Below are 12,685 nucleotides of genomic sequence, written 5' to 3'. Positions count from 1 at the left end.
AGCTAGCATGAGGTGCCCTCTCTGAAGGCTCATGGCCTGCTGCCTTTGCACGAAGGAAGGTGCCAAGATGAAAGCACAAATGCTATGGAGACGAAGGTGTCAGGGAGGTTTCTTTAAAATACAAAAAAAAAAAAAAAAAAGGGTGCCTGGGTGGCTCAGTCGGTTGAGCGTCCGAATTCGGCTCAGGTCATGATCTCACGGTATGTGGGTTCGAGCCCCGCGTCAGGCTCTGTGCTGACAGCTTGGAACCTGGAGCCTGCTTCGGATTCTGTGTCTCCCTCTCTCTCTGCTCCTCAACTCGTGCTTCTCTTTCTTTTAAAAATAAACAAACATTTAAAAATAAATAAAGTACAAAACAAACGACCCTGAGTTACCCAGAAAAAAAATCTCCACAAAGCAGTGAATTGTGGAACAAAAATTTGTGTGTGAAACAAAAGCTCAGTTTTAGGAATTGCGGGGCCAGGCTTTTCTAGGTTGTCTGTCTTTCTGGCCTTTAGTGGGAGGGCAGCTGAGTGCAGGTGGGTTGAAGATGGATGAAGGAGGCCAGTCCGATTTTGGCTGAGCCCCAGGCATCAGGGCTGGACTGAAAAGACCAGTGGGCCCTTCTGGGTCAATGTGGAGAGGGCAGGCAGAGCCCTGAGTGACCTGGATCCTCTTCATTCAGGTACAAGTCAGGGGGGCCCAGGGCGCTGGCAATAGCCAGTAAAGAGAGATGCCACCCTTTTCTTCGGCAGGTATCGTGTGAACTTCAGACCCAGATATGTCACCAAGTACAAGACGGTGACTCAGTTGGAATGGAGGTGCTGCCCTGGCTTTAGAGGGGGAGACTGCCAGGAAGGTCCCAGGGACCCTGTGAAGACTCCCCGCCCCACGCCCGCTCGGCCTCGAAACAGCGTGAAGAAAGCCACAGGTAACTTCTTTGTGCTTCCCTGTGCATGGCCACCGCTGATCTTTCCAGTGCTTCTGCAGACCGTAGGATTTATGATTTAGAATGCGGAGCTCTCCAGGGTCTTCCAGTAACACGCATGTATGCCTACAGTAGACACATGTGGCATACAAATTTATTTGCAGAAGCAGTAGCAATCAGAATACAGTTTTGTTTTGGTTTGTTTTGTTTTGTGTGGCAAGTAAATTGCTTTGTTAGGGCTGGTTTGTGAAAGCAAAGGATTTGGCAATCAGCGTAGGGGAGGCTGATGGTTTCAGACTGGGGTAGTGTGGGCACAGATGCGAAGAGATTCATATGTAGCGATGCTTTGTTTTTACTTTTTGTCTACAAGCTCCCATAGATCTGAATTTGAAGAAACTAATTGTTGTTTTAAAAATAGGTGAATCAGGGGCGCTTGGGTGGTTCAGTCGGTTGAGTGTCAACTTCAGCTCAGGTCATGATCCTGTGGTTCATGGGTTCGAGCCCTGCGTCTGGCTCTGTGCTGACAGCATAGAGTCTGGAGCCTGCTTCAGATTCTGTGTCTCCCTCTCTCTCTGCCCCTCCCGTGCTCACATTCTGTCTCTGTCTCTGTCTCTGTCTCTGTCTCTCTCTCAAAAATAAACATTAAAAAAAAAATAGGTGTATCAGAATCATCCTCATTCTGTTTGGGGTGAGAGATTTGCAAAGGTAAGCCCCAAGTTCGATGTATCCAGTGAAGTTGTTCTTAAATTTGTTTGTGAATTTTTTTGGAGTAGCACAAATTCAGTGAATAACTAAGAAAGCAATGATAATTTTCACCTTTGCTTTTAATTATAACATCAAGAGAATGACTTTTATGGCTAAAAATTTTCTGTCCTTTTATTCTATGTCACTTTATCTTTCCTCTTTTTTAAGTTGAGTGAGAATAAATGTAACCTAGATTTTCTTACCAATTCGATGTTTAAGTTGTCTTGAAATGATTATGTTTTCCCATGAAGTAATGTCAATTTTGAAACTTGTAGTGTTTCCCCATATTGTTTGTAAAATAGATTTTAAAATAATTTCTATGACACAAGTAATATATATCAATTATAGAATCTTTATAAAGTCTAGGGGAATATCTAGTTACACATAATCTCACTGCTAACATTTTGTTATCACACATTACTCTCCTTCCTATATCCGCTTGTACATGTCGTTAAGGAAAATTCACTTATTCATCCCACACATGTTTATTGAGCTTCTTTATCTGGCAGGCTCTATACTAGACACTTGGGAAAAGTGAAAAACAAGGCAGACAGTCCCTGAACTCATGAAAGGCAAACATCGGACATGTAATTGCAATATGTCCTGATAGGTACTATGATGGGCTCACATGAAGGGGATCTGTTGGATCATAATAGGTTACTTTTGTTTTATTTTTATTTTATACAAGTTTAAACCCATAAGAGTTGAATAGCTTTAAAAGGACTATTAGGAAAGCAGTGACCTCCCTTTCTCCCCCACTTTCCCTTCCCAGGGGTAATTACTTTAAACTCTTTAGATGGTCTTTTGGAATTTACCTCCATATCTATTTTTCAAGTTTATTTATTTTATTTTATCTTGAGAGAGAGCGCGTGTGCGTGCGTACCATGTGTGTATGAGTGGGGGAGGGGCAGAGAGGGGGAGAAAATCCCAAGCAGAGCCTGCAGCAGGGCTTGAACTCATGAACTATGAGATCATGACCTCAGCCAAAATCAAGAGTCAGATGTTTAACCTACTGAGCCATCCAGGCTCCCCAACCTCCATATCTATTGACTTCTCATTATGGAAGGTGAAATTATGACTCCTTTTCATCTGCTTTCCAGCACATGGCTCCTATACCCTCATCCTTTCCATACCGTTTATACCAGATTTTTAATTTATTTAATACTTATTATTTACATTGTGGTAACTAGGTAGATAATATGTACAGCTGAGCTATGTAGTATGCTATGAATCTGTTGGCTTTCCTATATAGCTTTTTGGTTTCTTTAGAGTTAGTGATTGTTTTATATTTCCCTTTGCTTGTTTTTTTTTTTTTTTTATGTCTTTGTCCTTATTTTAACCCAAACTGTCCTCAGGGTGATTATTTAGATGTCCTCTCATTATGTTCAGACATATCAGTTTCACCTTCCTGGAGCAATCCCCACCAGGACTGGTCATCCTCTTTTCCTTGTTCACAGCTGCCAGCCTGTGATCTTACTTGTTTCCCTCCCACCGATTCCCTATTTCCTATACTCCTTGATTGTTCTCAATGTACTCCCTTGTTTTGGTAGAGCACATTCTCCAGTAGTTTTATGAGAAGATTGTATGGGATGTACACTTTCTAATATTTTATAGTCTGAAAATATTTTTATTCTACTTTAGAGTTCTAGATTGCAAATAATTTTCCTTTAGAATTTTGAAAGCATCACTCCCTTTTCTTCTAGCTTCCAATGCAGCTGTTAAAATGCCCAAAACCATTCTGATTCCTAATTTTTATATGTGACATGATTCTGGTTTTTGTTTTGTTTTGCCATTTTAGTGGGATTTCAGAAGGCAATGAAAGGAAATGCTTACCCTTAATCCACTATCATTGTAAAGAACATACACTTCTAGAACTAATTTTTACACTTAATCTATAATGAACAACAATTCATTAAATAGTTTACAATATCATTTAATGGCTTTGAGAGTGTGATTATTTGAACACAGTCCCCTACTGTTGGTCGCTTAGGTTGTTGGTAGTTTTTTATAGATAGTATTTGAATAAACATTTTTTTCCTGTTACTATTTTGGATTCATCTCTGATTATTTACTTGAATAAACTTCTAGAAGTGTAATTGTTGGGGCAAAGGGATTCTGAGATTTTGATACTTACTGCCAAGTTATCCTTCCATAAAGTTGTAGCAATTTCCACAGTCACCAGGAATATGTAGAAGAAGTATTTCCTCACGTGCTGATCTTCCCTCTTCTCCTGCCCTTTGCTTTTATTTCCTTTGCTCAGAAAGGCATTTCATTTGTAAGTGATTCAACAACTTGTTTTTTCCTCCTGGTGTCTTGAGGTAGAATACATTTTTCAGTGTGGAAAATAAGGTGTTCTTTATAGTTCTCTGCTTGAGAGTTTGGCCATCTGACTTCCAGTCTTGATTTGACCACAAAGCTGATTTTCATGAATAATAGCTGTTGTTATGGTTGTGTGCAAAAGTTTAGGGGAGGAAAAAACAACGTTAAAGTCAAATATCTACAACATTCTACATTTACTTCTAGCGCTTGTTCAGTGTACCTTAATGCATTTTATTTCATTGCAGTCTCTATGTTATGTTTGATTTTTTTCCATCCTTTATGATAGTCTCTGTATCATCTCCAGGCTTGTCGATGTTAGCCCCTTTCTAGTATTCCTTGCATCCTACTGTGAGTTCAGGGGTGTGGTTTGCTTCCAGGTTCCTACTGCCTCACGTTTCAATAATTTTGTTTTTGGTTAGTTCATCTATCTCTGTATCTATCACTTTATTTTCATTTTAGGACTCATCACAGTCATCCTTATTAACTTTTTTTATTTCTTTTGGACTATTTCCTTGGACGTATATTTCTCAGAGTAGGATTATCAAAAAGTCAATGTTTATATTCTTTGGTTTAGTGAATCTTAGTATATGTGACCACATGGCTTTATTGTTAGGAGGTGACAGTAGAGTCACTGCTTTATCCCTCTTTAGCTTTTAGTTTCCCCAACTGCATAACAGTGCTAAACAATGTCTATGAGACTTTGTTAGCATAGCGATGCTAACAAAAGTAAAATAACATTTAGGAGTTGCTTGGAGGATAATTGACTGCTTAATATGATATCATATCACCCAACAGCTAATGGGTGGATATCACTAAAGTGGCTTCTTGTGGTTTTACAGTATGTAGTCAACCATTGGGGTGTGGCTGCAGCTCACTAATGTGAGAATGATGTGTTCATATGACAAAGTAGATTAAGAATATTTCCCTTTAGGGGCATGTGGGTACTCAGTTGGTTGAACACCCTGATTTGGACTCAGGTAATGATCTCACAGTTTGTGAGATCAAGTCCCGTGTTGGGGTCTGCACTGGTAGTTTGGGACCTGCTTGGGATTCTTTGTCTGTCTGTCTGTCTGTCTGTCTCTCTCTCTCTCAAAAATAAATAAACTTAAAAAAAATTTCCCTTTAGAGTGAAAGAGACCATGGACTACCTACTATGTACCATGTACTACATATTCTCCCAACAACCCTAAAAGGGAAGATAGTACCTCTGCTTCATGGATGAGGGGATTATTGTTCACAGAAGTTAATTAACTTGCTCCAGGGCAGACAGTAAACAACAGAGCCAGAATGCAAAGGGAGGCCTATTTGACTCAAAGGCCATGGTCTTTTTCTCTCTACCACAATAATTGCCTATGGTGAGAGGGGATCTATAAGTGAAGGTTTAAGTGCATTCCTTAAGTACCCTGTTTATTGTCTTTGCAGAAAATGGGAAAAGGTAGAACTTGTTAAGTCATGTCCAACTCTTTCTTTGTAACAGATAATGAACCAAGCCAAGTCTCAGAGCCCAAGAAGATTTTGCCACCAACTCGTGCCACAGAACCAAGTCAAGTCATAGATCCGAAAGGGGGGGCGCAAGAACTTCAGGAAAAAAAAATCCAGGTGCTTGAGGAGAAGGTTCTCCGACTCACAAGAACAGTTCTTGATCTCCAGTCTTCCATTGCTGGAGTGAACGAAAACCTCAAACATGCCGTTCAGGATGATGCCAGCAAAATGCTGGCATCATGGCTCAGTAATCTGCATCCCCAGCCAGTGCCTGACAGTGCCATTGGTGGAGACACAGAAACTGTCCAGCTTCCTGATGTCCTCAACAATAAGGAATCTGGCATGAAGGACATCAAATCCGAATTGGCCGAGGTCAAGGATGCTCTGAAGACCAAGAGTGACAAGCTGGAAGAGCTGGATGGGAAAGTGAAGGGGTATGAAGGACAGCTCAGACAGCTCCAGGAGGCTGCCCAGGGCCCTACGGTGACCATGACGACCAATGAACTCTACCAAGCCTATGTTGATAGTAAGATTGATGCCCTGAGAGAGGAGCTCATGGAAGGAATGGACAGAAAGCTGGCCGACCTGAAGAACTCATGCGAGTACAAGCTGATTGGTCTCCAGCAGCAGTGTGATGATTATGGGAGCAGCTACCTGGGAGTGATTGAGCTAATAGGAGAGAAGGAAACAAACCTGAGAAAAGAAATAAACGATCTTCGAGACCGGGTACAAGATCCTTCAGCTCGGTCCAACTGCTGTAATAGTGAAAAGAATGGTGACTTTGGGCCACAGATCAAGATGTTAGACCAGAAAATCGAAAGGGTTGCTGAAGCCACCAGAGTGCTGAATGCACGCCTGGACAATGAATTTGACCGCCTTGTAGTTCCAGAGCCAGATGTGGACTTTGATGCACGATGGAATGAACTAGATGCGAGGATCAATGTGACAGAAAGGAATGCGGAAGAACATTGCTTCTACATTGAAGAAACCCTTCGGGGGACCATTAATGGTGAGGTAGATGACTTGAAGCAACTTCTTGATCAGAAAATCCAGTCTCTGGAAGAGCGCCTGGGGAGTGTTCTCCTGGAGGTGGCCAATAGCACTGATGCAGAACTCATTCCCCCAGCCTCAGCCCTGCCAGGTGTGTCAGGGGCTGGGAGCAAACAGGTCATGATAGAGTTAAACCACCTGAAGAGCAAAGTTCAAGTTGTTGAGGATATTTGCCTGCAGAACTTTCAGGGAGAGCCTCATGGGATAGAAGATACTTTGCCAAACGGAGAAGACCACATAGCGGGTGATAGTTTGAACCTTTTGAAATCTCTGAATGACACAATGCATAGGAAGTTTCAAGAAACCGAACGTAGCATCCAGAAACTTCAACAGGATTTTAGTTTTCTTTATTCTCAACTAAACCACACAGAAGACGATGTGAATCATCTCCAGAAGGAGTTAAGCGGTTGTAGAGAAGGTAAAAATGCTGCAGTGCGGGGGTTCTCTAAGGGGGGTGAGAAGGAAAGGACGGTGGAGCCCCTCCTGTCTCCCCAGGACCCCATGGCTCATTGCTGCAGCCACCTGGAGGAGAGGTGGCAGCGGCTGCAGAGCCAGGTCCTCTCTGAACTGGACACTTGTAAGGAGAACACACATGGGGTCCAGAGGGACATGTCTGTGGTTGAGAGCAGGGTGTCTCATATGGAGAAAGCCTGCAGCAAGCTGGACTCCATCTCCGGAAGTCTTCAGAGGATCAAGGAGGGGCTCAACAAGCATGTCAACAGCCTCTGGAGTTGTGTCAGGCAGATGAATGGGACACTCCGGTCACATTCCAGAGACATATCTGGCCTGAAGAATTCAGTCCAGCAGTTCTATAGCCATGTTTTCCAGATTTCTACTGACTTGCAAGACCTGATCAAATTTCAGCCATCAGCAAGTAAGTTGCCCGTTACTATCCCATTTCTTGTATTTGTTCACAGCCTGCATTATGCTAGATTTTGGATGGTCTGTGGAGTTCACTACATCAGTGCTACCCAAAGTGTGGTTCGTAGATTGGTGCCAGTTTGTGAATCACTGGTGCTGAGTGGCAGCGAGATAAAAACCAACATCGAGAGTTAGTATTTAGAAACTTTTATTTAAAACAATTTAACATCACTGCAGGATTCAGGCACACCATCTGTGCATTTTACAAAAGTTATCAGTCCACAACAAATTGAAGATGAAACTGCTCCTTTGCCACAGAGGAAGAGGGCAAGATGTGGATCTATATATACTGTCATGTTGGGGAGCTTAGAGTTGGGGTCAGATTTTTGGCCTAACAACTTGGAGCACTGGCTACTTAGGGAGACTCCCATTTGCTTATCTGTTCACTTCTCTATAAGCAGTGCTTTTTGTTTGCTGGTGTCATTATAATCTTTGTCATCATTATCTTTGGGCCACCTCCTGTCTCCTGAAATCCGAGGTCTAGATGATGGCAGATAGAATACGGTCATATTCCTTTCCAAAGACCATGGACAAAAAGCATTTTAGGGGCAGTAACTGTTTAAAGCCGTATAGTGCTTACAACAAGGAAGCATATCAGTTGTGTTTAGGCAATGCTTGCTGCACACTAGACACGGAGCAAATGATTGTTGAATGAATGAATGAGTGGTTCCTTAATAACATGAAACAATATATTCAACAAAGTTAATTTCTTTGTTCCTTGAGCGTTTAGCACATCATCCATGAAGGACATAGCTTCTCTTATACCTGGATTCTTTCATGTAGGTGGCCTCAATAATGAGACAGCCTTTTCTAATTGGAAGCAGGGAGGGAAAGTGTGAGTTCACACTTATTGAGCACTTTCTGGGGACCAGCACTGGGCTAGTTCCCTCAGGCCATGTCACAGAGCCCCACAACAACCTCTGCTTTCCCAAGGGGAAGTGTACCCAGGGGCACACATCTAGGGAGTGGCAGGGCCAGAACGAGAACCCTGGGTGGGCTGCATCCAAGAATTGTTTTCCAGTCCAGCACACATCTCCTTCGTGTGTCGGAGAGTTGAATGCAGACTTACTGGTTCCAAAAGGACTTGTTGAGGGCCAGCTGTATGCCCAGAAGGACCCTACTTCCTGACCTGCCCTCTCCCTGCTTTCTCCTCTCTTCCCCTTTGGGCTTTTACCACCTTTTCCACCTTGCTCAGCTCCAGGTGACAAAGACCCCCAACACTGAGCTGAGATGTCATGGCCTGGAGTGAGCCTATAGGGTTTTATGTCCAAGCTGAGTCATAAAACCCAAGGAGCGGAGGGCTGAAACATGAGGGGCAGATGAGCACGGGCCTGGCTGGGGAGAGTCATGGTCAGGTCCCCGGGAAGCTGGAGGATCTGAAGTAGTCAGGTGGGAAAATGCTTTGGGTGTTCTCAGAGAAAAGGAGTTTGTAGATAAGGAGGTACCCAGGCCAGCCAGGACCAGGAAGCTGGCCTCCACCCCAGTGCTGGGCCCACTACACCACACTGTTTATAAGCCTCCCCTCCTCCCAGGCCCACACAGCTCCTGTATCTCTGGAATGTTGAGTAAAGGTCACAACACTGTGTGTGTTCATAGAATGATTGTCCCTTGTGGTGACAGTGCTGTCTGGACTGTGTTTTATAATAACAGATTGAATCAGATATTTCCAGTTGATTTGCAACTCCCAGGCAGTATGGGAAGCTGTGTTAACTCTTTCACACTTTGTCTGCTGAAGTAGGAGTTGGAGGTGAATGTCTTTAAAGAGAATGTAGCTTCTAAAAGATTATCCTTTTGGAATGAATTCATTGCTGTGAATGTAGAATGTGTGGCCTTTCAAGAATTCCATTGATTGAAAAGAGCCAAAAATAAACCAGCAGAGCCTTCTCTGTCCTTCTACAGTGTCAAGGTCTAGGAGATCTGCAGCCTGAGAAGCAGAGGTCTAGGGGGGAATCTGGAGTTAAGGTCACAGTGAAAGCCATACATTGACCAGTTAAAAGTCAACAGAGCATTTACTGAGCACCTGCTGTGTGCAAGACTCTGTGAGAGGCATGGAGATGAGTAGCATGATCCCTAACCTCAAGGCGTTTTCAATCACAGTGGTAAAGAGACACAGGTCTGCAGAAGGAATGAATGCAATAGTATGTAAATGTCCAGCGAGTGGTGTAGGGGTTTGTTCTTTCAGTTCATAAGGTCTTACTGATCCCCTATAATGTGGTAGTTAATGAGCTATGTGTGTGGATTATGTGGATGACAATGCAAGTGACAATAACAGTCTGGGGACAAACAAGCTGACAAAGGGATGGTCATGGGCATGGGGTGTGCACAGGCATACTGGGTGTGTGGAGAAGCGCTTATGGCCACTGTGGAAGTCAGGGAGGGCTCCTTGGAGGAGACAGCCCCTGAGCTAAGCCTTCGGGGTTGAGGAAATTGAGAGTTCAGAGGCTGGACGAGTGAAGAGAGAGAGGTGGAGTGAGAAGAGAAACTTCTGGAATGAGGTGTTACTGGAGCTAATAATTGAGGGTTGGGTATGGGCCCAGAAAAGCAGGAGGGTTTGTATGAATGGGTTATCTATTGCCATGTAACAACCTGCCCCAAATCTTGGTGGCTTAAAACAACAAAGATGTGTTATTTTCCACTATTCTGTGCATCAGGAGCTCGTCAGGGCTTGGCTTAGCTTGGCGTGGTGGTTCTTTTGCTCCATTTGGCATCAGCCTGAGTCACTCAGCTGTAATCAGCTGGCAGTTGGGCCTGGCTGGGCTGGAAGGTCAGGAAGGCTTTCGTCACATGTCTGGCCCCTCAGGCCTCCTCCATGCGGCCATTCTCTGTCTTTCTCTCTCTCCATGTGGCTGGCTTGGGCTTCTTCACAGCCTGGTGGTCTCAGGTTAGTCAGACTTACTACATGGTGACTGGCTCATAAAGGAAACTGGAAACCGCTAGCCCCTTCCAGGCTGGGTGCTGAGCTGCCGTGGCATTCCTTCTGCCATTCTCTTGGTCAAAGCAAGTCAGCTCTGGAAGGGGGATGTGGTTTCTATGTGTTGGAAGGAAAGGAATATTAATGACAGTTATTATATCTCCCTTGGTGAAAAAAGGCCCAGGGAAGAGGATGCATAACGTAGGTTTGGACCAGTGACCAGATTGCTGGCCCGGGGCTGCAAACTCTGGTGTTTCTCCTCAGTGCACCACCCTGTTCTCAGATGCTGTTCTTTTCTTTGGAAACATCCCTAAGGGGGCCTGAATTATCCAGGAGACAGCTAGTGTGGAAGCAGAGGGGGCTTCAGCTGATGCTCAAGTAGATCCCTCCTTGAGTATTTTGTCTCCCTCCCATTATTGAAAATGTTCTTCCCTGGGTTTTAGAAGGGACTCTTGAAACTATTTGCAAATGTTGGCTTTTTTTTTTTTTTTTTGGATAAAAAGTCCATGGCTTTCATCTAGGTCTCAGAGAGGTGCCTAACGTCCAAAAGGTGAAGAACCTTCACTCACCTTCTCACCTTCAGCTCAGTAAAGTGGGTGTGATGCCCGTCTCCCAGCCCCCCTCCATCCCACCCATTCATTCATATGCTTTCAACTGAGCCGTGTGCTAGTGCTGCAGTGCCGGCCCTCGTGAATGTCACTCTAGCGGGACGACAGACAATGCACAGCCAAGCTAAATGCTGATCTGATTTCGGCTAGTGATCAGTTTTCGAGGAAAGACACAACAGAGCAATTTCATGGAGAACAGGAGACGGTGGTATATTTTAGGTGAGTGGTCAGGGAGGGTTGCTCAGTGGAGGTGACTTCGTTGCAGGGCTTTGCAGAGACCTGTGGGAAATGGTCCAAGCAGTGGGAACAGCATGTTCAAAGTCCCTGAGGCAGTAATGAGTTTGTCCTGTTTGAAAAACGCAGAATGTATATGAACAAGGGGAGGGTGGGAAGTCCTGGGCATTGAAGTCAGGAAGGAACCAGGTCATGTAGGATTTTATAGGCTATGGTAAAGGATTTGAATTTTAAGTATGATGAGAAACAATCAGAGGATTTTAATTTTTTTTTAATGTTTATTTTTGAGAGAGAGAGAGACACAGAGTGCCAGCGGGGGAGGGGCAGAGAGAGAGGGAGACACAGAATCTGAAACTGGCTAGAGCTGTCAGCACAGAGCTGGAGGCAGGGCTTGAACTCAAGAACCTCAGGATTATGACCTGAGCCGAAGTTGGTCGCTTAACCGACTGAGCCACCCAGGCAACCCCCGCCCCTTTTTTTCCAATGTTGATCAGAGGATTTTGAGCCAGGAAGTGCTTATTATTTCTCAGCTTTGCCATCCTAGCTACTTCCATGCTTTCTCTGGGACTTTGGGCAAGTTATTTATCTACCTAATTACCTCACTTTCTGCATCGGTTACTTGGAAATAATAATGACGCTGATCTCAAAAAGTTTGCTTAAAGAGGATTAATACTCATAAAGAGTGGAGTATTAAATAGTGCCTGGCCCCTCGTATTTATTCAATCAGTATTACCTATTATTTTAATCCTCTGACCCCTATAATGTTTAATCTGCTCATGGCTGCACTTTTCTCCCTTTTTCTTCCTACAAACCCCCCGGCATCCAGCCTCAAAGGAGTCAGAGCAGCCTGTTCACACAGCAGACATGGATGGAGACCCCTGGGTGTCCGGCTCCTGGCTGCTCTGTGGAATGCTCTAGATAGCCAGTGGGGGTTTTCTCACTTTACCTTTCTTTTTCTTTAAATTGGGGGGCAAGTAGAAAGTGTAAAAAGCCTAGAAATCTCCTCTCCCTGGCATTCAGGATTCACATTCAAATACTTTTGTTGACAAGAGGCTCAGCACTGGGGTACTTGGGCAGTTCAGTCAGTTAAGCGTCCAACTTCGGCTCAGGTCATGATCTCACGGTTCGTGAGTTCGAGCAATACACCAAGCTCTCTGCTGTCAGTACAGAGCCTGCTTCAGATCCTCTGTCCCCCTTTCTCTGCCCCTCTCCCACTCACGCTCACTCTCTCTCTCTAAAAAATAAACATTAAAAAAAAAAAAGAGCTCAACACTTGGGGATAAGTTAGGTTCCAAATGACAAGGTGGTTCTTAAGTCCTTTGTCCTTCTGTCTGATGTGGCCATAACGGTTTGGCTGTCTGCCTGGGCACGCTCACTCCCATTGTCATGCGTGGGTGGGGCACTGTGCTTCTGGCCAGCACCCCCTCCATTTCCCTTGGTCAGCATCTTGTGGGGCAGGAGTTCCTCTGTGGCGGGCAGCTCCAGGGTCTGCTCCCTGCATGAGTGAAA

The 12,685-nt window shown here is 44.3% G+C and overlaps 1 protein-coding gene across 1 annotated transcript in view; it reads left to right on the top strand.

The window, feature by feature from the left end:
• The window catches only part of EMILIN2 (elastin microfibril interfacer 2), a 55,136-nt gene that overhangs the window by 26,433 nt on the left and 16,018 nt on the right, over positions 1-12,685 (top strand). The window contains exons 3-4 of the mRNA XM_060613373.3: positions 735-910; positions 5,448-7,376. Coding sequence (XP_060469356.1) covers positions 735-910; positions 5,448-7,376 — 2,105 coding nt within the window. The remainder of the gene's footprint in view (positions 1-734; positions 911-5,447; positions 7,377-12,685) is intronic.

This window comes from Panthera onca, chromosome D3, assembly GCF_046562875.1.
Source record: "Panthera onca isolate mPanOnc1 chromosome D3, mPanOnc1 haplotype 2, whole genome shotgun sequence".
In the NCBI taxonomy this organism is placed as follows: Eukaryota; Metazoa; Chordata; class Mammalia; order Carnivora; family Felidae; genus Panthera; species Panthera onca.
Note: the sequence above shows the minus strand (reverse complement) of the source record. Positions and strands in the feature narration are given on the sequence as shown.